The sequence below is a fragment of the Narcine bancroftii genome, chromosome 12 (genome assembly GCF_036971445.1).
Source record: "Narcine bancroftii isolate sNarBan1 chromosome 12, sNarBan1.hap1, whole genome shotgun sequence".
In the NCBI taxonomy this organism is placed as follows: Eukaryota; Metazoa; Chordata; class Chondrichthyes; order Torpediniformes; family Narcinidae; genus Narcine; species Narcine bancroftii.
Window position 1 is genome coordinate 7,710,045 of NC_091480.1, and position 24,205 is coordinate 7,734,249.

Sequence of the window (24,205 nt, forward strand, 5' to 3'; positions counted from 1 at the left end):
TGCCTGCCCCATTGACCACCGCCAGTGGGCTGATCTCGCCTCAAACCATGCATCTTGGTGCCTCACAGTTTGGCGGGCAGCAACCTCCTTTGAAGAAGTCCGCAGAGCCCACCTCACTGACAAAAGGCAAAGGAGGAAAAACCCAACACCCAACCCCAACCCACCAATTTTCCCTTGCAACCGCTGCAATCGTGTCTGCCTGTCCCGCATCGGACTGGTCAGCCACAAACGAGCCTGCAGCTGACGTGGACTTTTACCCCCTCCATAAATCTTCATCCGCGAAGCCAAGCCAAAGAAAGAAACATGTGTGACACAAGGCTCCTCTGAACACCAACAACTTTCCACCAAGGTGCATGGCCTCCCATTTTTCCATCTGCTGCCCAATTACTTAACATGTGTCTCCTGCTGCAGTCCCTTGCATCCTTCTCAGAGCCCACACTGTCTCCGTTTCCACTCCAATGAGACTGCTAAATGACTGATGAGCTGCTAAAACAACTCTCCAATACTCTAGAACAGTAAAACCCCTAGTATCTGGCACCTATGGGGATTGGTAGATGCTGAATAAATGTATTTTCTGGTTGCTTGAGACTTAATTTTACAATGCCCAGCTAATATACCTGCATTAAGAATAAACAGTTTAAAAGACAAAATTGCCACACTGTACTTACACTGAATAAACTTCACTTTCATGAATATATAAACCTCAAGCATTTTACTTTGTTTTCAGTCACATTCTTTGAAAACATTTAACTGTCACTGCATCTGCAGGTTCCTCCCCCTCCATGAAGCCGCCCTGAAGACGAACAATAACATCATAATTAACTCCCCCCCCCCCCGCCAAAGATAACAGATAAAGCTTTACTGATATATTTAATAATATACTAATAAAGATAAAGACTCTTTCTAAACCCGGATAAGGAGATACTTTAAGGATCAACCCAACGGCGAGAGGCATTAATCAGCTCTTCATCCTGGGCGACACAATTGCTGTTTCACACAACTTTATTTAAACAGCTGCCATGAGCAAAGCACAACCAAGGCTCTCTGCTGGCTGAATATTTGCTCCCATCTTCACCAAAGTTTCATGTGTTACTTCACAGAACATTTACAATTTTAAACTTGTGTATTTTTATCTATTATTTTATTCTTATTTATATTAATTTTTAAATTTATTTTCCACAATTTTTTTGCCAGTTGCTTGAATTCCAGATACCAGGGGTTTACTGCATTTATTAATAGTATTATTTTGATAATTGTTCACATGCATTGTTTATATGTATTGTTTTTCTATACATGTGTTATGTCTGTATGTGTGTTTTCACTATTTTGCACTGCCGACCGGAGAACACTCTTTCGTTGAGTTGTACTGCTACAATCTGATGACAAATGTACTTGAACTTTGTAACCAGGAAACCTGGGTACATTAAACGTGGTCTCCTCATCCAAATCATTGATGCTAAGTGTGAACAGCTGGAGCCCAGGTGCAGATCCCAACTGCACAATACTGGCTACCGGTTCCCGGTCCTGAGTTTTACAACTCTTCATCTCTTTTTGTGTTCACTTATCTGCAGAGTTTCCTGAAGCACAAGGATGCAAAGCCTCTCCGAGATGTACTTGCTGCCACACCCGGGCGCTTTGTCAACCTGCTGTTTCCTGGAGCACAAACTGCTGTCAGGCCTGGGTCCCCCAGCACCAGCACCATTCGCTTAGACCTCCAGTTCCAAGCCATTAAGGTGAACTGCTGTAGCCCTGAACCAGGCTTAATGTGTTTATGCTACATTGAATTGTTTGGCTCCTCTGCTGTTTTTATTGCAATACTTCTTAAAAAAAAAAAGTTTCTCTCAAACACTGTCAACTTGTGTAGCAGTTAGCGCCACATTGTTACTGCACCAGTGACTGGGTTCGAATCTAGTGCTGTTTGTATGTTCTTGCTGTGCTTGCATGGGTTTCCTCCCACCCTTCAAAAACATACTGGGTTGTCGGTCAATTGGGTGCAATTGGATGGCACGGGGTCGTGGGCTGGAAGAGCCTGTTACCGTGCTGTCTGTATGTCTAAATAACAAGAAGGCAAACACTGCCATTACATTGTCTTGTCGGGCATATCTCATCAGGTCAGGAAGCATCCATGGGTAGAAGTGGTCAGTCAACGTTTCAAGTCGAAAGCTGAACAAAACTCGACAAAGGCTCCAGACCCGGAATGTTGCTAACCATGCAGAACTCAGTGGTTCAAGCGGCATTTATGTCTGGATATGTTCTCAAGGTGAAACATGGATGGACACTCTTCTCCTCCACAGATGCTACTCGACCTGTTTCTTGCAGTCTACTGCTCTTTGTGCTGCAGATTCCAGCATCTGCTCTATCCTCGGTTGCCAGAGTCTGTACGATAATTGCTGGGGCATAGAATATCAGAGCAGGAGGATATAGTGCAACTCTACAAAACATTGGTTAGCTTACAACTCGAGATCTGGTCACCATGCTGCAGGAAGGATGAGAGAAGGTGCACAGGAGATACACTGGGATGTGGCTTGGGGCAGAATGTTGCTATGAGGAAGGACTGGAATAGTTGTGTTATTTTTAAAGAAAAAGTTGCTGTCTGATAGATGGACTAATAAACATTTTCCCAAGGTGACAGAGTCTAAAACAGAGGGTGTGGGTTTAGCGATGATTTGAGGAAACCTTTTCTTCAACCTGAGGGCTGTTGATATCGAGCTTACACTGCCTGACTGGGTGGTGGAAGTAGCTCCGCTCACTCGAACTGACGAGACCTTTACAGTAAATGAGGTTGGCGTTCGGACACCCGGCGGTCAGCGTGGATTTGGTGGACCAAAGGGCTTCTGTGATTGCAACCATTTACATTTAAAACTGGGGCTAGAAACTTTGGATGAGCTGTGCATTCTGGAATGACGATCCTTTCAAGAACAGTGGTGGACAGGCCTCTCTGAGGGCTGCCGATCAGAATTGAATTGGTTGTGAATGAGAAGCAGAGCAAGCCATTCAGCCCCTTGAACCTTTGGAAGGTTCGAGGCAAAGGATCGTGGGCTCTGTTTGCCCTTCTGACTGGGGTCTATCGAAGCATTCACCCGAATCATTTTTGTTTTGGCAGAAATTTTTTATTTAGTCATAGAGCACGGTAACGGGCCCTTTTGGCCCATGAACCCGTGCCGCCCAATTACACCCAATTGACCTACAACGCCTGGTACTTTTTGAAGGGCGGGAGGAAACTGGAGTACCCAGAGGAGACCCATGCAGACATGGGGAGAACGTCCAAACTCCTTACAGATCGAGCAGGATTTGAACCCTGCTTCTGATCACTGGCGCTGCAACAGAGTGGTGCTAATCGTGCCGCCCAGGGAGAAGGAAGGCAGTTGGAGGGTAAGGGGAGTTGATCTTGTCACCCTCCATCAGTTTTTGCAGAGAGTCTTTGACCATTGTTCTGCCTTCTCCAACAGATTATCAGCATCATTGTGAAGAACGATGGGAACTGGCTGTCTGGGCAACCTCAACTGGTCAGCCACCTGCGACGGGTATGGGTGAGCGATGCGTTCCAGGAACGACACCGCAAGGAAAGCATGGTGGCCACTCACTGGAAAGAACCCAAGCTCCTTGCCTTCTGCCTGCTGAATTACTGCAAGTAAGGAACAGTTTTATGGCAAAAAGAGAATCATTTGTTGCTCCTGGGGTTGAGATGAAAGGATTGTGCTTCAATCGAGTTCCATAAATCTTTTCATTCATGGCCATTTTGAGCGTTAAGATCTTTGCAAAATCACTATAAAACTGTGTCTAATGTTTGAAGTTTGCAAAGAAGTTTCAAGTGTTGTTTTTATTCTCAACCAGGGGTGGCTGAACCACGCGGCTATGACGTATAATGTGCAGCTCACGGAAGTATGTTGGCTGAGACAGGAATCCTATGAGCCGGTGCTCACAGTGGTAGTTTTAGTGGGCTGGCTTCCAATCGCATGACGCAGCTCTCAAACATTTGAAGCTTATCATCTGTGGCTCTTGCGTTAAGACTTGTTCTAAGACTTGAATTTCCTCGATTTATAGCTGGCTCAATGATCAAAAGCAGCAAGGATGTTGTATTATATTCACCTGTCCATCATCTTTTGGAATTTCTGAGTCTTCAATAATTAAGACAATGCCCACAATCAGATTGGCCCGTGATTCTGATGCCAGCCCTGGGAATGAGTTTAATTAGTTCTGCCCCTCTGCTCTTTCCCCGCAATCCAGCTGATTTGTTCCTTTACAAAAAACAATGGTGGGAATGCTGGAGCAGCTGTAACGGCAGCACAGTCGCTGGTGGGGACCCGAGAGAGCAGGGAGTGGGGATAAAGTGCTGCTCCACAAGATTCCACCAACCGGTCCTAATGCTGGCGGCTCCATGCAAGGAGCCAACGGGGTTTTAAAAAAAAAATCCTGCAACCTGGACCGTACCACGAGGGGTCGAGCACTTTGGAGCAGCAACGAACCACACAATAAATTCTGACCAGAAAAAGCAAAACAAAACATTTCCTTCCATCTCCTGGTTCTCCTGCTCATTATTTTGATTACTGACCCTCAAACCATCAGAACTCAAGCAAACCAGTTTAGCAGTCTGAAGGTAAATAGACTCGGCAAGGTGAGAGAGGGGCCTGTTGAGAATGTAAGATTAAGACTGCAAGTTTGAAAATGTTGACTGGGAGAGAAAAGCTAGCTGCATATTCCTTTATTTCTTGTTTTCAATTCGAAAGCCTGGGACTAAACTCAATGGAGTTTAGAAGGATATGGGGGAATTTTGTACGTGTAAAATTATGAAAGGTATCGATAAGTTGGTAGAATTGAGGTGAGACGGGAACAGGGGGACATAACCTCAGGCTTAGTGGGAATAGAATTAAGTCAGGTGAGGAGGAACTGTTTCTTCCGAAGAGTTCAGGGTACTGGTGAGGCTGCCCCTGGAGTGCTAGAGGGTTAGGAGAACAGGCAGTAAGTGAAGCTGAGTCCACGCCCAGATCAGCCACGATCTTATTGAATGGCGAAGCAGGCTCAATTTCTTACGAGATTGCAACTGTATTGAAGTCTGACCCGTTTTTTTAATGGGACTCTTGCTTTTCTTTCTCTGACTGTCAGGAGCGTTGGGGAACTTCTGCTGATGACGAATCTTGATCTGCTTTCCAGTGACTAAATACGATTTTTGTGCAATATTACATGACAATAAAAGAATCTTGAATCTTTGTTCGTGTCTATTTACACTCCCCCCGCCCCACCACCCTACCCCCAGGCGGAATTACGCGGAGATTGAGCTGCTGTTTCAGCTGCTGCGAGCCTTCACGGGACGTTTCCTGAGCAACATGACCTTCCTGAAAGAGTACATGGAGGAAGAGATCCCAAAGAATTACAGTGTGTCGCAGAAGCGCGCCCTCTTCTTCCGATTTGTGGAGTTTTATGATCCAAACTTTGGAGATGAGCTTAAAGCCAAGGTGACTGTCCTTGTCATGCTGTTGAAACTGCTCAACCTAAAGTGCTTCAAATTATAGTAAAACCCCTGGTATCTGGCACCTACAGATGCATCAAGCTGAGTGACACCATTGATGTTTCACACAACTTCTGTAGATGCTAGGGTTTAGTGCAGCATACAAAAGTGGTGGAGAAACTCAGCAGGTCAAACAGTGTCCTTGTATAGCAAAGACAAAGATCGATAACCAACGTTTCGGGCCTGAGCCCTTCATCAAGGTGTCTGTCACAACTATTAAGATATAGGAAGACTGAATATCTGTTGCTCCCTTATGTAAATGCTTCCAAAGATTCACATCCTTCATGAAGAAAGTTACTCTTAATCACTCTTATCCTGACAATGTCACCCAGGTTCTACCTTCTCAGCATTTATTTTTATCCGTCTCCTGTAGGCACATCCTTGTTGATGTTTCTTCATAGGAACAGTACCCTTGTCGCAGAAACACATCTCTGGAAACATTTACATTGATCAAGTAACCCACCAACATGTCTTTGGGAGGCGGGAGGAGACCAAAAATCACAGAGGAAGGTCACATGGAGGATGGTCACAGGGAGGACATGCAAACTCCATACCGACAGCACTGGCGATTTGGATCAAGGCTGGCTTGCTAAGTCGTGGGACAGCAGGTCCACGAGCTGCACCCTTTACCACTCCAAAAAGAATTGGGTAAAGGAAGCCACATATTGATACCCTTTAGTCTTACGTTGCAAATGGTGCAGACAGGGAGATAACTGATGTGATTGAAGCACTGTGACGTTTTAAGTTTACGTGCTGTAGGGCCACATACTGACAGTTTTTGCTGCTGTGTTTTCCAGACTTTGCAGCACGTCCTGATCCCTGCTTTCCAGTCCAGTTTTGATAAAGGAGAAGGGGAACAACTGTTGGGACCTCCAAACCCTGAGGGGGATAACCCAGAAAGCATCACTAGTGTTTTCATCACCAAGGTAAGGTCCATTTGTTTGTGTTTTTACATTTTATTTGTCACATACTTACTACATTGAGAGGGGTTCTTCTGCAAGTAGTTTGACGGATTATCTCTAACATTCCTACGTGTAAAGTGTACATTTTACAGACTATAAGAGTTACAGTGAGATAAAGATCCATTGGTACCAAGCAAGGCCAGCCATGAGAGCTCTGTTATGGAGTTCGTTCAGAAGCCTGATGGCTGCGAGGAAGAAACTGTCTTTAAGCCTGTTGGTGCACACTTTCACACTCTTCAGCCTTCTTGATGGGGTGTCTGGGATGTGATGTCTCCTTTAGTATACTGACTGCCTTTCCCAGCGAGCAGATATAGGTTGAGTTCTCGAAGAGGAGGGTAAGTCACGTGATGTTCTCAGCTGCATTCACTACCATCTGCAGCTTCTGATCTTGTGCCGAGCTCTAATTTTTCCCTCCTCACACTCATAACCCTTTTTATTCTTGCACCCATGCACCTGTCTAGGTGTCTTTTGAATGTCCCTATTGTACCAGCCTCCACCACCACTCCTGGCAAAACATTTCAGGCACCCACGACTCTCTGAGTAAAACAAGAACCTACCTCTGACATCTCCCCTAAACTTTCTTCCACTTAGCTTAAACAGATGTCCTATGACATTTGCTGTTGTCGCCCTGTGAAAAAATATGTTGGCTGTCCACCCGATCTTAGCCCCTCATCATCATGTAATAATCATATCTGTTGTCACCTCTATCCTTCGTCACTCCAAAGAGAAAAATCCTATCAGCTTTGTCCATACAAGTACAATGTACATCTGCACTGAAATTCTTATTTCATCCAAGAGAAAAAGTTAATAAATATAAAAGATAGTAACTGCTCACTTTTTACAGTTGGTGCAAGAAAAAAATGTTAAGTAATGTGCACAGATCTTTTTGTGGTGCTGGCGTAGTTTATGGTTAGGGCAGAAACGGGAGGTTCCAGAGCCTGATAACCTGGAGGTGCCGAACTTCAGACTTCTCAACCCTCTTCCCGAAGGTAGCAGTGAGAAGAGGTTGTGACCAGGGTGATGGTTAATGGGCTTGGTCATTGAATTAACTACCCAAGAGGACTATGGCACTGAAGATATTCAAGGCAGATTTTGGATGTTAAGGGAATTGCAGGATATGGGGTTAGTGCAGGGGAATGGAGTTGAGGAGAAACATTGGTTTGTCGTCTTGTCGAGTGGTAAAGCAGATGTGAAGGGCTGAATGACCTCCTCCATCTAAATGTTGTATCTATTAATTGATCCAGCAGTCAGTGAGCTTATTGATCTCTCTCCCCAGGTTCTGGACCCAGAGAAGCATGCTGAAATGTTGGATGCTTTGAGGATTTACCTACTGCAGTTTGCTACCCTTCTCGTTGAGCATGCCCCCCACCACATTCACGACAACAATAAAAACCGCAACAGTAAGCTGAGGCGTCTGATGACGTTCGCCTGGCCTTGCCTGCTTTCCAAGACCTGTGTGGATCCGGCTTGCAAGTACAGCGGTCACCTGCTGCTGGCACACATCATAGCCAAGTTTGCAATTCATAAAAAGATTGTCTTGCAGGTAGGCTTTGAGAGGTTAACATGACGTCTAGTGAGTGTCTGGGGAATAGTTTTGCCTCTGCATTAGATCCTAATTGAGAAGGTGTTGATTTTAATTAATGTTAGAATTATAATTGATGTATTCTCTCATCAATGTAATGGCCAAGAAAGTGCACTGGCACCTCTGCCTCCGCAGAAGCCTGAGGAAACTTACAACAACGTGCAGGCGCACAACTGAGAGCATCCTGTCGGTGGAACTGCTCCGCCTAAAGCCACAAGAAAGTGCAGAGAGTTGTGAATGTGGCTCAGACTATCACAGACACACACACCCCCACCCCCCCCTCCCCCACCCCTCTATTGTCTGCATCTAGAGCACCTGCAACCTTGGAAAAGAAGCTCACCTATCAAAAGTCTCATCCCGGCCACACACTCTTCAACCCCTCCTGTCAGGAAGAAGATCCACAAGTGTGAGATCGAGCTCAATCAGATTCGAGGACAGTGTATTTCCCACCATTTCCTGAATGATCTCAAAATCATAATAAAAGTTGCTTCCTTTGCTCTGTCCCCAACGGATTTTTCCCTGTAACTCTTCACTTTGTATTATATCTTTCTTCTTGTACTATGTATGAGATGTCTAACTGGTCTGCTCACAAATCAACCTCTGTATCTGCATCTTGATGTGTGTGACAATAAAGCTGAACTTTATTGTTCAGTTACTAAAATAGCTTGCCATTTGAATTTTACAATGACTGGTCTCAAACCACAGATTCCAGGGGGCCCTCTGCAGCAGACCCTCCCGACATTACAACAGCAAAAGCCGTGTTGACTGGTTTCTGGTGTGTACTTCCTTGCCAACCCCTTCTGATGTCCGGGAATGTTGGTGCATGCCAGTAATAGCAAAGTGGGACTGGGGTGCTGTTGGTCAGTGGTTGTCTGGAGCAGCCATTTGCAACCTTTTTTTGGCTATGGCCCCATTAGGACTCTGCTCAAAGTTTATGGGCCCCCTTCCCTGTGAAGCTGTCAATTTTTAGATAGTAGTCCTACTGACTACATAAAAAATACAGTATGTTTCTGATTATCTGAAATGCTTGGGACCAGACGCTTTTCAGTTAACTGCATTTTTTGAATAGCTGAATATTGGCTTTAAGCGGCCTAGTAACATCAGCAGAATACTTGTATTGGCCATTGCCAATCCCCAACACCTCTCCACTGCCATTGCCGATTCTACCCAGGAGCTCCAGGTACCCGCTCCTGCCACTGTTGCCACTGCCACACCTCCCCACCACCTTGACTGATCCTGTCCAGGAGCCCAAGGTCCCCGTTCCTGCCCAGGAGGCTGTTCTCTTTGATGGCATCAGGACAGTGGAGAACTGTGAAGTATAGTGGAGGGTAAAGAGAGAGGGGAGGGAGTTACCTGAAATGAGGATAATCTCCCCATGCGCTGTCTGACCTGCCCACTTCCTCCAGTCGTTCACGATGGCTTGAGATTCCAGTCAGCTTCTCTGAGCTGGCATCCAGCCATTCAGCATCTGTTTTCCCTGCTGGTTCTGAGCTCTGTTGTTCGTGTTAGGTGAAATTATTTTTCTCAACTTGTGATGTCATATTGCCTCCCATTTAAAAAAAAAAGTTTGGATAACTGAGATTTTTGGTTAACTGATTTGTGGATAATCGGAAATGTTATGTATTTAATGATTTCAGTCCACGGCTTCCCTTAAATGTGCTAAGGCCCCATTGAGAATGGCTGGTCTGGAGTATTGATCCAGAGGTTTGTTTGATTGGTACCACAGCAACCGGGGAATATAAATACCAGTGATAGAATCTGATATTACCGCTAGTGTTGGGAAGCCCTTGTAGCTGGAATCTGCATGGGCAATAGGAGATATGATAGATCAGCTTTGGGGACTTGTTCTGAATTTAACATGCTTCGTCAGGTCAAACATTCCTAAACTGAACACAATTTTGCACAGGTTTTCCTCAGTCTACTGAAAGCCCACGCTATGGAGGCTCGATTGGTGGTTAGGCAAGCAATGGCCATTCTGACCCCCGCTGTTCCAGCTCGGATGGAAGATGGACATCAAATGCTTACTCACTGGACAAGAAAAATCATTGTGGAAGAGGGATATACAGTGCCTCAGCTGGTCCACATCTTGCATCTGATAGTTCAGCATTTCAGGGTAAGTTTCCGTTGCAAGAGCTGTGTGTTTCTAACCTATTTTTAATTTGACTGTAGCGTTGCAGGACTGTAGCAGACCCTTCTGGTCCACGAGCCTGCGCTGTCCAATTATGCCTATGTGACCAATTAACCTACTAACCCCGTACGTCTTTGGAGGGTGGGAGGAGAGTGGAACATCTGGAGGAAACCCACGCAGTCACCGGGAAAGCTTGCAAACTCCTTCCATACAGCACTGGATTCTAACCTGCTAATCACTGCACGAACCGTACTCCCCTTAAAAGTGGTCAAAGCCAGATGCGTTAGTTATCTGAGATGTCAAAGTGCAAGTGTCCAATTCACTCTTGTCTCTTGCAAATGAGTTAGTAAAATTGTCTCCAATGCTCAGTGATCAGAGCATGTGGGAGTTCTCGTTCCTGTTGTGTAGGGTCCCAGCTGATGGTGTTGGGGATGTTTTCGGCAGGTGTATTTCCCAGTGCGCCACCACCTTGTGCAACACATGGTCAGTGCCATGCAACGCCTTGGTTTTACACCCAGTGTCACCATTGAACAGAGAAAGTTGGCAGTTGATCTGGCAGAAGTCGTCATAAAGTGGGAGCTACAGCGAATCAAAGACCAGCAGGTGAGAAAGGCACAGTTGCTGCTTAAGTGGACCCACCTCTAAAAGCAAGACCGTACAGTCCATTTCCCAGGGTAGACGATTCTGGAATACTAGAGGTCACGAGTTTCAAGTGAGGGGGAGAGATTGAAGAGGGGCTTTTTTGCTCAGAGGGTGGTCTTCTCGGGAACCAGCTGTGAAAGAGGAAGTGGTGGAAAAGGGAACAATCAGGGCATTCAGCAGACATTTGGACAGATTCAAAGTTCATTTTTATTGTTGGAGAACATGCATGACATCACATACAACCCCGTGATTCTTTATCCTGCGGGCCAGGCAGAATTTCTGCTTCCATGGTTAGAAAGATGTGACCGAATGCAGGCAAATGGGACTAGCCAAGAACGCCGGTGAGGTCAGCGTGGATGATTTGGCTGAAGGAACTGTTCTGTGTCTCTATATCTGCTTTGATGTTTGTTCAAGATTTAAAAAAAAGATTTTAACATCTAGATATGATTTTCTTTTAAAAGGCCCCAAGTATTATTTTGTTTGCAAGAGCTGCCAGTTTAGTAGGTGCCAGCAGAGCTGCCAGAGTTACTGATATTTAATTTTGAAATTGTGAAGTACAGAGTGAAATCTAATAGCTCAAGTGTTATGAATTGTTGAGTATTTTTAAAGTTGGTGGTTTTGGATCTGAATTCTGTCGTATGTGCTTATTAACGAATGATTCTGTTCATTGGCCCTATCGATGAAGGAAGGGGGGGCTGGGGTTGAGGTGCTATCAGCGCACATTGTTTTGTATCACCATGAACATACCCCCTTTTAGTGAAACACAAAAATCTGCAGATGCTCTGATTGTAGTAAAAACACAGAAATGCTGGAGGAACTCAGCAGGTCTCGTAGCATCCATAGGAGGTAAAGATATTTGTATATAACCGATGTTTTGGGCCTGAGACTTTCCTCAAGGCACGAGTAAAAGGCAGGCAGGCACCTCATTTCAAAGGGTGGTGCAATGGGAAGTATGGGAGGGGGAGGAGTACAGACCAACAGACAATGTTAATTGCATACGATGAGGACAGGAAAGGTGAGAAGTCTGTCACGGGGAGAAAGGAAGGGAGAGTGAGAATGCATTTTTTGGGGTGTAACACCACCTTTAAGGTGGCTCAATGAAAAGAAAAAAAGTTGAACTTACCTTTTGATGGAGAAGGCCTACGAGGCAGATCCAGCATTGCTTTCAACTCAGCAGTGCCACGAGTCACCTTCCGGAGTTGAGGGAGGCAGGGCAAGTGGTGCAGTCGCTCTGCCCCTCGCCACGATGTCATCCATGCATGCCAAGTAGGGAAAATGGCCTACACTCAACATGGTGACCGAAGAACAGATAAGAGTGCTGGTGGAGATCTGTTCAAGGAGTCTTAAGACTCGGGCAGATCTCCTGCACAACGTAATTAGCTTTAGGCATGCGGGATTTTAAAAATCCTGCTCCTGGGTTGCGGGCTGACAACATCAGCTCGCCCCTTCACAGCTGCTTTCAGTGGCATTGCCTTCACGGACGAGGTGGAGAGAGTCACTCCACCTCTGACTCTGCCCCCCGAGATGGATCGGAGTTTACCTCCTGATTCCGCCCTCGAAGTTTTCAACAAGGCAAGTTAAGCGATGTAAATCTCTGCCTTTACATCCGCTTTTCTTCCCACTATAAAAAGGCCTAGAGAGACAGAGCTAGAGGAAAGGAGTCATAGGAAAGGGTGAGGGCGGGTGCTAACAGAAACTGGAGAAGCCAATGTAAATGCCACCTGGTTAGAGGGTGCCCAGACGGCATATGAGATGTTATTCCTCCAATTTGTAGGTGATCTCGGTCTGGTAGTGAATGCCGACGTGATTGTCCATGGTCTCTCAGAGCCAAAAACATTCTCTTGCCCCCAATCAATTCAAGTGATATTCCATCAGCAGAGCTTCAAAGGGGAATTGTCAAGAAAGGCTTTCTAGAACCGCTCTATTGTGAGACTTGATTTTTGAATAGCAAGATCATCCAGACATTGACTATTTTTCATCTTCCTTTTGCACCCTCCTTCTCCCATGTGCTAAATCCCTGCAGCCTGATTCCGACCCAGATACGAATGGTGGTGGAGAGGGAACCAGTGCAGCTAATGGCAACATTAAACGTGGTCTATCTGTGGATTCTGCTCAGGATGTGAAACGTCTCCGAACAAACACTGGAACTGTGAGTACAATCTAGATGCAAGGTATTGTCGGGATTTAGATTTAATATTTGAAGAATTATTGGGTAATTTCAGTTTTCTTTCATATTTTGAAAGAACTGACCTTCAGTCCTGAAATTCATTTCATCTCAAGATTCAAAGTTTTTTTTTATTGTCATGTAATGAAACAGATGTAATATTACATGAAATTGCATTTAGTCCGCCATAAAGCAGACAAAGGTTCGCCATCAGCAGAAATTGCCTGATATCCTTTTCAGAAAGAGAAAAAAGCCAAAGAGAGTCCCTTCAGAGACACGGAGTGTCCATGGATTCGCCTCAGCAGTTACACAGACTTCATTCCAAACCTTTGGCAACCCGGGCTCCAGATTCAAACCTCCAACACGATCGGGAAGTGTTCAGCTCCCAGGACCCCTTGGGAGCCCTTCCCGCCCTTAGACCCCTCTTGCATCCTGGTTCCGATACTTGGTACCCCTTCAGCTATTATCGAGCCTGTCTGCAGTCTGGTGTGTGTCCTTTGACCACAAGTTGTCAGCAGCCCGCAGCCTGTGTCAGTTCCATTCCTCAACTCACCAACGGCTCGCCGCTTGTGTGTTCTTCAGCCACAGATCTCGTCACTGTCCCGTAGAGTCATCTCTTCTGCTTTTCCTTGCCCCAGTCCTCTGCTTCTCTGTCATCTGAATGAGAAATTATAGTGGGTCAGCCTCTTTCCAGTGATTGGAGTATGGCTATTCTTCAATGGGAACAAGATGAGAGTTTATTATTCATATAAGTACAAGGTACAAATGCACTGAAATTCCTGCTGCAGGTACATTTCATACAATCCATTAACAGTGAGCATCACTTAAATTACCACACCAGGAATAAAAGTAAATATAAAAGGATAGATTAAATATTCATAGTTGCTGTTAGCCAAACAAAAATGTGATGCCTCAATAGAACAGATAGCTCTTTGGTCCTGGAATACATTATGGATAGTATGGGCGACTCCAGAGCCTGAGAGCTATAATCAGCTGTTACCTCCGTTCAAGTCTAAGAAAACATGCCTTACCAGGAGCAAAATGTCGTTTGCATCTGGTATTCCCGCTGTGGTCTCCTCTACATTGGAGAGACTGGACGCAGACCGGAGATCACTTTGCTGAGTGCCTCGACTCTATCCGCCACAATAGCGTAGATCTCCCAGTGTCCACCCATTTCAATTCCACGTGTAATTCCCTTGCTGACATGCCCGTCCATGGTCTTGTACATTGCTAAACTGAGACCACACGCAAATTGGAGGAACAGCATCTTCCTTCTGGGTCCCCTCCAACTGCATTACATTAACAAACACTTCTCCAATTTCTGTTGGTAATCACCTCTCCCTTCCCTCTGTCTCCTTTCCTCTAGCGTTGTCTATCTTTCTTTTCCCTTTTCCCCATGTCTCCTTTCACAGAGCCAAAAACAATTCTCACCTTTCCTCTTATCATATCCAATTAACATATTTTGTCTGTTGGTCTGAACTCCTTCCCCGTCCCATTCTTCCCCGTCCCATTCTTCCCCGTCCCATTCTTCCCCGTCCCATTCTTCCCCGTCCCATTCTTCCCCGTCCCATTCTTTTGCCAGCCTTTAATTCAGACGCCTGCCTCTTTTCACTCGCAGAGACCCGAAATGTTACCTCCTATGTACGCTGCAAGACCTGCTAAGTTCCTCCAGCATTTCAGTGTTTTTATTAATGAGATTGCTCCCCTGTGACCTGGCATAGATCCATTGGCCAAATGGGTCTCCATCTGTCTTGCTGTAAGTCAAACACAAGACCCACATTGTAACCCTTCAGCAACTAGGTTTTGTACGAGACAAGCTTAAGCCTTTATGCAGGTTGTCACGCCAAGTTCAGATGAAATCTGCATCTGATGGATTTGGCTTCAGAGTTGATGGTTGCAAAAAATCACCTCAAATTATTTTTTTTTTCATTTGGCAGGTGTTCAGCCGTAGCCAGTCACTAACCGGAGCTGATCATCTGCTCTCAAAACCCATTGATAAACAGCACACTGATACTGTTGTGAATTTCCTCATCAGAATAGCATGCCAGGTAAAAGCCACACTTTGTCCTTCCAGCCTGTGTACTCTAACAGCAGACTTGACCTCAACTGTCAGATCTGAAGCACATCATTAACCAATGTAAAAACATCAAGGGTTTTTTTTTGTGTTAGCACTGATCTGTTTTTACACAGAGGATGGTGATGGAAGTATGGAACCCGCTCCAAAGGAGGTGGTTGAGGCAGGTAATACCGTAAAGTTTAACATTTTGGACTCTGGCCTTTCACGATATACCGTATTCTGGAGTGAGTCCATGGATAAACCTTTACAGTACAAACGCCAGTATGAACCAGCTGATGGTTGGGTATAAAACCAGTCCTGAATATAGATTGTATTATTTTTTACAGTATATTTCATTAATAATTGTAGATGTGGTTTTTAAATTCTTAAATAAAATATATATTAAAAAAAAGTCCTAGAAAACTGGGACACGGAGTCTGAAGGGTTAAGAAACATTTAGGCGGGTACCTGGATCGGCTGGTTTTACAGGCACGTGGGCCAACACAGGCCGGTGGGACATTTTGGTCAGCGTGTGCAAGTTTTGCTGAAGAGCCTTTGTCAACGCTGTATGACCAATCCTTTGCCTTTATTAATCCCTTGGCAGTTAGGGGATAGACCATTGACCCATTGTGTAGTTGCTTGATGGTTTCCTTGTCTCCAAGTGCGCAAATTTAAGTCAGTTCCCACTCCAGGCAGCTGAGCGTGGAACGTGGGCTCCCATCCATTCAAAAGCAAGTGCTTCACTGTCATAGGTGTTGTGTCTCTAATGAGATGTTAAACTGGGCGTCTGGCTACTCTGTTGGTTGGCCTCCAGTTGGCCTTTGCTTCATAAATGAACAGAGGCTCAATGTTTACCAACATCCCCAAAATGGCTGATCTGATTGTAACATGATCATAAGGTCCGGTGGGCAAATTGACAATGCTTTTCCCAACTTTACAATGGTAGGTGTACGTCTAAAAACTTTGAAGCCCAATCCATTAAAGTAATCAGTAGCCATGAACAATTGACTAATGAAACAGGAGCGGCAATTCACTGCAGCTGTGTGCGTACTATCATGTGAACAGTCTTTTAAATGCTATGTTGAACCTCAGTCTGTGGCTGTGAAATAAGGCTGATGGGCTTTTGTTTATAAAGTCGTCCACTTAATCAGTAGGAAGAGCAAAAATAACACATTATCTCAGTCACGCAAGTGCTGCTTGTGGATCACGCTGAGTGTGGGGTAGCAGGAGTCACAACACTTTATATCAATTCAATTTATATGCAGTGTTTGTGTGAGAGAGGTGATAGATGTACAGTTTATTAATTTCTCATCTTTTGAAGTAGGGAGAATTTGTTGTGAACACTGGTTGTCACTACTTGTGACTTTCCGATTGACATCAATTTTAATTCCAAATCAGGCATCCATTCAGATATTGGCATGCCAAAATTAAATGGTTATCTTTCGAAGTAATTGTTATCTCTTGTTCCCTTGTTCAACTCCACAACTTATTTGAAATGAAAACCTTTCACAGTGATGACATGTTATTGACATTTAAAGCAGTAAATGCCCCAGTGGACGAATGGTTCTTTCAGAGAATACACGGAGGCCTAATATATCTGGAAACAGACTCTGCCTTCGGGCAGCACGGTTAACCTAGTGGTTAACGCGGTGCTATTACAGCACCAATGACCATGTTTGAATCCGGCGCTGTCTGCAGGCAGTTTCTGCGTTCTCCCCGTGTCTGTGTGGCTTTTCCCTGGATGCTCAGTTTCCTCCCACCCTCTGAAACGCACGGGTGTTGTAGGTTAATTTTGGTGTGGCACGAGTTTAGATGGCTAGAATCAACAGCTACCATGCTGTAAATAAAATATAAATTTCTAAAAACTCAATTAGGTAGGTAGGTGGAGAGGAAATGGAACAAGAAGAGTTTATATTTACAAGGCACTCAATTCCCTACCTAGAAGCACTTATAAAATGTGACAGACTAAATTACATTACACAGTTGTAACTTTGCATCCAGGGTTGTGACCAGGGCAACTGTTTGTAGGAGAAAGAAAAACTGACCTCATGTCATTCTCTTGTTGTTTCGTTAAGACTAGAAAACCTTCAATGGCCTAGGCATGCAAAGCCTCAGATTAATGAATTATCTGAAGGATAGCACACTCTCTGGTTGTGCAGTGAAGCGCAAGTCTAAATTTCTGCCATTGAAGTATGCCTATTGACAGTCAAGATAATGTGTCCAGTTTGTGAGGGGGAAGACCAGCAGCTATGGTTGTATGTATTTATATTGTTTTCTGTTTTACTATGTTGCTTTCAGTCCTTTCAGTTTTTTTAAAAAAAGGATAGAATCCCATGATTGATATCTGGTTTGATGTGAAAGGGTTTTCCGAAGCTTACTCCTATGCTTTCATATGCTTTTGATGTACGCTGGCTGTGAAAATGCTGTATAATTGCTTCCTTGTGTTTTGTTCTTCTATTAGTCTCTTGCAAAGTGGTGACAAAACAGAGATTTAAGTTCTCTGTTGGACATGTGAAGCCGTTGCTGTTTTTCAGCTTTGACATGTGTGGCAATTGAATCTTAGGTGAATGACTCCTCTAACGCAGCAGGCTCACCAGGAGAGATGTTGTCCAGGCGATGTGTTAGCCTCCTGAAGATGGCTCTTCGATCTGACATGTGGCCAAAAGCAGAGCTGAAACTCCAGTGGTTTGACAAGCTGCTAATAACAGTGGTATGATTTTGCAAGTAATTAATGTTGCAGACAGCCGCCTTCCATAGTATTTGCACCCTTAGTCACTGTATTTTACTGCTTGGATTCCAGCTTGATCGTGATGTATAATTTGTATATAAACCCTGGAAATAAATTTCCTATTTTCATTCTGAAGGGTAGACCCATGAAGACTAAGTTTTTATGCATGGAAGCTTAAATTGCTGCACAATGGGTTACAAAGCGAAAAAGATCATTCTCACTGAATATTAAACACTGCACGTAAATTATTGCAGGTCAATGATGTAAAATTGATGCAGAACAGATCACGGGAATATAGTTTCTCAGGCTAAGATACATAGAGCAGTGTAACCAGGGGGGACAAACAGCAGTGTTGCAGCCAATGCAGTAAACAATACGAGGGGATTTAACCTCACCTAGACTGACTTTCTGGTATCTTTTGGAACATTCCTTTCTTGCCTTCTACACAAAATCACACCGAGCTTTGCAGGTTGACCCCAACTTGTAACAAGCACTGATGCAAACTGTAGCCAGAAAGATCAAGTGATTTATCGGAGTGAAACACAAAAGACTGCAGACGCTGTGATTGAAGTCAAAACACGACGCTGGGGAGCTCAGCAGGTCGAGATGTGGGGAGGAAACCAGAGCGAACACACAGTGAACAAATTCCACGCTGTCAGTGGCTGAGATCAGGATTGAACTTAAGTCACTGGAGCTGTGAGGCAACTATGCCGCTGATACTTCACGATATCCTTTTGTTTAAGAAGTACCTGTTCACTTGAAGCAAATAAGAACTTGGGTGCATCCCTAAAATGCATATGACAATAAATGCACGATTGAAGATATAAATTACTGCTCAGAGCATGGTGTTTATCTTTCACTAAGGGGGAAAAGGTACTGCCTTCAGATTTGCTCTAATTTTTATAATCTCAAAAGTCTCCCTCTCGATCAGCTCAACCATGAAATAAAAGCCATTTACAGTGAATTTCCTAAATGGTGTTGCTTGAGTTTGAAATTCAGAGTTGTCTTGCTTGAATGCTTGCAGTAATCGAGAGGCGTGCCACACACGACAAAAATTGTCTACATTTCAAAACGTTTTCATGCAAAATGTGTACTTGCACACAGCCTAGTTGAGGAAAACTATGATATTGCAGGACATTTGGTGCTATATCATTGATATATATATTTTTTTTATTTTTTATTTTTCACACTATAAACCACATTGATCAAGATACATACATTTTCCTTTTCAAATATATACAGTGTCGTTTTCTCCCCCCCTCCCTCTTCTGATATTTGATGAGGTATACTTGCATGTTTGTAAGTAATTTAACAGAAATCCATTTAGGAAGTACAAGATGGGACTGTGCAGAAACACTCGATGCTTTATTTGGAATCTCTGAAGAGTGCTGCAACCAGTCAGAATGCTCTCCACAGTACACCTGTAGAAATTTGCAAAAGTGTTTGGTGATGTACCAAATCTCCTCAAACCTAATGAAGTATGGCTGCTGGTGAGTTTTCTTCATGACTGCATCGGCATGAAGGCTCCAGGATAGAGATGTTGACGCCCAAGAATTTGAAGTTCCTTACCCTATCCAGTGCTGACCACTCGATGAGGACTGGTTTGTGTTCTCCTGGTTTCCCCTTCTTGAAGTCCACAACCAATTCCTTGGTTTTGCTAATGTTGAGTGCAAGGTTGTTGTTGTGACATCACTCAACTAGCTGAGGTATCTCACTACGCCAGAGACCCAGGTATAATGCTGACCTCGTGTTCCGTCTGCGATTCTCCCTCTAACTGTGCTGGTTTCTCCTGGATGCTTTGTCTTCCTCCCACATTCTAAAATTGGTATTCTGATTAGGGGAGGTGGAATTGATGAGAATCTGGAAGAATAAAAAGTGGAATCAATGCAGGATTAGTCATCAAGGTCTAGGAGGGCTGAAGGACCTGTTTCTGAGCTGTAATTCTCTACATCTTGGCATGTTCCACCAGCAAGGACAGGCCATGATAATCATTTGCAATCAGGAGTTAAAAAATAAATCAATCCGCTGGAGGAACTCAGTGGGTCAAGCAGCACCAGTGGGTGAAAAAGAATAATATGTTTCAGGCCAGTGCCCTTCATCCTGAAAATATGATTTGCCTTTTCGGGATTTACTTTATCTCTATAACTCTAGGACTGCACGGTTAGCGCACCACCAACCTGGTTTGAATCCGCCGTTATCTGTAAGGAGTTTGTACATTCTCCTGTGATTGTGTGGGCTTCCTCTGGGTGCTCTGGTTTCCTCCCACGTTCCAAAGATGTACGGGGTTTGTAGGTTGATTGGTCACCTGGGTTTATTTGGGCATCGCAGGTTCGTGGACTGTGTCTGTCACTGCTGTATCTAAATTATAAATGAAAAAATATTATCCAGCTAGCATATGAAAATTGCGTTGCTCGTCTTGTGATGATCATTAAAAAATTCTCTGTTAGTCGTTTTCATTCCCACCTCCCCTTTTCTGTTATAGGAGCAGCCCAATCAGGCAAACATGGCGAACATTTGCACGGGGTTGGAGGTGTTGAGCTTCCTCCTGACTGTGCTCCAGTCTTCGGCCATTCTCAGCAGCTTCAAGCCACTGCAGCGGGGGATAGCGGCATGCATGACCTGCGGCAACAACAAGGTGTTGCGTGCCGTCCACACCTTGCTCTCCCGCTTAATGAGTGTCTTCCCGACAGAGCCAAGTAGGTGGCATGTGGTGGGGGGGGGGGGGGATGGGATTAGGGGAACATCTGCGTTTTCGACATCCACGCTGAACCTCGTGTGTCGCCAAGAGTGACATTCCTCAATTTCAAACAGGCACCTCAAGTGTGGCTTCCAAGTATGAGGAGTTGGAATGTCTCTATGCTGCAGTGGGCAAAGTGATCTACGAAGGCCTCACAAATTACGAGAAAGCAACGAACGCCAACCCAAATCAGTTGTTCGGTGAGTTCGAGGGAGCCGTTGGCAGCCCACTCCTCAGAATTAAACTTTTAAGGGGTTGGACGAACCTGGATTATTTTCTTTGGAGTGACAGAGGCTGGGGATGGGGGAACCAGATGGAAATTTATGAAATGATAAAAAGACACAGGTATGACGAACAGAATCTCTCTCCCCCTCAAGGTAAAATGTCGAACACTAGCACAGCGTAGGATGCCTGCTAAGAGAATTGTTCCTGTTTTACAAAGCATAAAATAGGCTTGCCTTTATACAGTACCTTCCACATCCCTTTCAGGATTTTTCAAGGCAAAAGGGAGGTGTGGTGGTAGGAGATTTGTTTTTGTGAAAGGGAGAGTGGCAAGTACCTGGATGGAATGCGCTGTGTGAGAGAGTGGTTGAAGCAGGGTTACCAACAGCATTTAAGAAGTCCAGGTGAACACTTAAGCACAGAAGGCTATGGACTAGGCGATGGGGTGAAAAAGGAGGGATGCTTAGTGGTCAGTATGGATGAGTTGGGCCAAATGATCCGTTTCTATGCACCTCAATTCTAACGGCTTTGAAGTGTACATCTAATTTAGGAGCTATGACAGACAGTTTGTGCACAGGAATTTCCCATGAACAGTAGGCTGATATTAAACAATTAGTCAAGTTGTATGTTCTTGAAAGATTTTGGCTACATTGCAAGAAAAAAATCTCCCTCCTCAGGGGCTCAGGCCTGAAGCATTGATCTTTGCTACATAGTGAACACCGCAATCACTCCCGCAACAATTCTTTTATTAAAGTTGTTCTGAGGGAGATTTTACTCTGAAATCTCTCAACGATGGCACTTCGTTTTGTATAAAAAAGTTTATTCAAATAACCACAACACGACAAAACTACACAAGCTATACACAGCACTACATTTAAACGATTTACATTGTAGAACATTTGCGAAAAGCAGTAAATCAATTCCGCACTCATTTACATACAATTTACATGTTTGGATTAATCCTTTGTTCTCATGCTATTTTTACCTTTTCATAATGTATACACTGTACTGGGTCCTTGGGTTAACTACAGCATGAGCACCAGTATGAAGCAGCTGATGGTTGGGTTTAAAACCAGTCCTGGAAAACAGGGATATGGATTAAATGCACTTGTTGGTCGACCCTGAAAATCAGGACATGAAGTCCAAAGGGTTAAAATCTAGTTTCACTATCGACAGCAGGCCATTCCTGGAACTCGTCCACCATCCCCTCGGATACAGTGTGCTCACACTCTAACGCTGCATGGGCCCAGACGCAAGCCCGAAAGAGGGATCAATGATAGCACTTATGACAGATTGGAACTCTTTTTGTACCACTGTAGGTGCATCAGTCTGAATTTTGTATTTGAGATCTCAGTCCACAGAACATCTCTCAGTCATCTTATTTGGCTAATGGAGCTCACATCAATGCCTGGAAAATGCTGAGAATACAAGGTGATTCTGCTGAAGGATTCCCCCCCCCCCCCCCCCCCCCAAAAGCCTTGGTTCATCTTTTCTAACTGGCAGGAGTTTTGTGCATTTTTTTTTTGTCGTGCAGATATGTAGTTTACTCTTGGTTTAATTTCATGCCAGATTTGCTGTTTTGTCAGAAAATTCAATTTCCTGCTTAAACTTTGACCTTAACACCATTGACTGTTTCGGGTCAGAATCTTTTTTGACACTATCCATTCAACTGATTTGCTCTAAATTTGAGTGAAACACAAAAGTTTGCAGTCGCTGTGATTGTAGTAAAATCACAGATAGCTGGAGGAACTTGAAGAAGGGCTCAAACCCAAAATATCGGTCATATATAATTACTTCCTGTGGACGCTGCGAGACCTGCTGAGTTCCTCCAGCATTTCTGAGTTTTTGCTCCAGATCTGTGCTCTCTTTTATTCACTTTTTCCCAACTGTTCAGGCCAAGCATAAGGGGAATGGATACAGTTTATGGCAAAGCTTTTTAAAGCAATGATGTGCAGATGGATCTGGGGGTCAGCTTCATAAATCCTTGAAAGTGACCACACAAGTAGATGGGTTAGGAAAGAAGGCGTGTGGTAACTGGTCTTTATTGGACAGGGCGCTGAGCATAAAAGTAAAGCCATGTTGCAGCTCTGTAAGACTTCGGTTAGGCTGCACTTGGGTATTGCGTGAAATTCTGCTCACCCCATTACAGGTAGGATGCAGAGGCTTTGAAAATGGTCCAGAAGAGATTTACCAGGATGTTGTCTGGATTAGAGGCAATGAGTCGCATCTCCATTATCTAATTTTGACTTTGAAGAAAAATTTGGACAGGCACATGGGCGGGAGGTGTACGTAGAGAGAAGGTCTGGGTTTGACACTGACTACAAGGGCCGAAGAGCCCGTTTCTGCGATGTGTTGATTTGTGTGAGGGAGTTGGGGTTTGTGAGGCAGCTGATGGGAGGAAGAGCCTGGAGCTCTCCTTGTGTTCTGTCTTTACCCGACTGAAGTCCCCAATCCCTACTAACATTCCAGTAAGTCTCTGCGCCTTCTGTGAAGCTTTAATACAGTCAATCTCCAGTAATCTGGCACCCGATTGTTTGAAAGTCCTGATTGATCTAACCACTCACTGGAACTCTGCAGCAGGATCTGTGGTCCAGGCTGTGGGCTGGGTATGTGGCTGGAGAAAAGGTTTGGATCTCCAATGCATGTGCTTAAGGTGAGGGCATAGAGAGGGAGTGACAGGGGAAATTTTCTTTTACACATCGTGTGGCAGATGTCTGGAAAGGTCTGCCAGGGGTAGTGGTGGAAGCAGATATAACAGTAACGTTTAAGAGGCTTCTAGATGGAGATGAATCTGCAGGGAATGGAGGGGAATGGATCATGTGGAAGCAACAGAGATTTATTTTAATTTGGCATCATGTTTGACACAGACACTGGCTGAAGGGTTTGCCCATGTTGTACTGTTAAGATGAGGGGGCTCAGGTGCATGGATAAGTTTACAGCTGGAGTTGTGGTCCATAGTTCTTGTATATTTCCCACTCCCTTTACACGCCAGATTGGCTTGAGAATTTAGTATATTACTGTGTGACATTTTTTTTTAACTAAAATAAAAATGTGTTTTGGTATTAATTGGATAATCTGTTAGTCCAGTACCATCAAAGTTCCTATTAATAGAAGTTTATGGTGACCTTTAGAAGATTAGGTGAATGGACTATGAAGGGTTCCCTAACCTATTAACTTGGGCTTCTAAACCTTCAGGTACACTGATGATCCTGAAGTCCGCTTGCAGCAACAACCCCAGCTACATCGATCGCCTCATCTCTGTCTTCATGCGCTCCCTGCAGAAGATGGTGAGAGACCATCTTAACCCACAGACCACCCCAGGGGCATCTGAAACCAGCACAGGTAACGCTGTCGCCTTTTGTTCACTTTTCAATCCAGCGACTCTTTAAGTAATTTTGTTGGAATATCATCGAATACATATCCCCAGAGAATTGTCAAAAGTGTCAATCAGCTCTTGAGCACGTGGTTTTATCAGCAG

The 24,205-nt window shown here is 44.4% G+C and overlaps 1 protein-coding gene across 4 annotated transcripts in view; it reads left to right on the forward strand.

Moving 5' to 3' along the window:
- trrap (transformation/transcription domain-associated protein) overlaps nucleotides 1–24,205 on the forward strand; it is a 228,147-nt gene that overhangs the window by 85,142 nt on the left and 118,800 nt on the right. For 3 of the 4 annotated variants that reach the window (XM_069906478.1, XM_069906479.1, XM_069906482.1), the window contains exons 34-46: nucleotides 1,572–1,733; nucleotides 3,450–3,631; nucleotides 5,255–5,453; nucleotides 6,304–6,432; nucleotides 7,745–8,011; nucleotides 9,957–10,163; nucleotides 10,623–10,781; nucleotides 12,844–12,969; nucleotides 14,922–15,032; nucleotides 17,604–17,750; nucleotides 20,251–20,464; nucleotides 20,580–20,705; nucleotides 23,923–24,069. In XM_069906478.1, the coding sequence (XP_069762579.1) occupies nucleotides 1,572–1,733; nucleotides 3,450–3,631; nucleotides 5,255–5,453; nucleotides 6,304–6,432; nucleotides 7,745–8,011; nucleotides 9,957–10,163; nucleotides 10,623–10,781; nucleotides 12,844–12,969; nucleotides 14,922–15,032; nucleotides 17,604–17,750; nucleotides 20,251–20,464; nucleotides 20,580–20,705; nucleotides 23,923–24,069 (2,176 nt within the window). The remainder of the gene's footprint in view (nucleotides 1–1,571; nucleotides 1,734–3,449; nucleotides 3,632–5,254; nucleotides 5,454–6,303; nucleotides 6,433–7,744; nucleotides 8,012–9,956; nucleotides 10,164–10,622; nucleotides 10,782–12,843; nucleotides 12,970–14,921; nucleotides 15,033–17,603; nucleotides 17,751–20,250; nucleotides 20,465–20,579; nucleotides 20,706–23,922; nucleotides 24,070–24,205) is intronic. The other variant, XM_069906480.1, reaches the window with a different exon arrangement.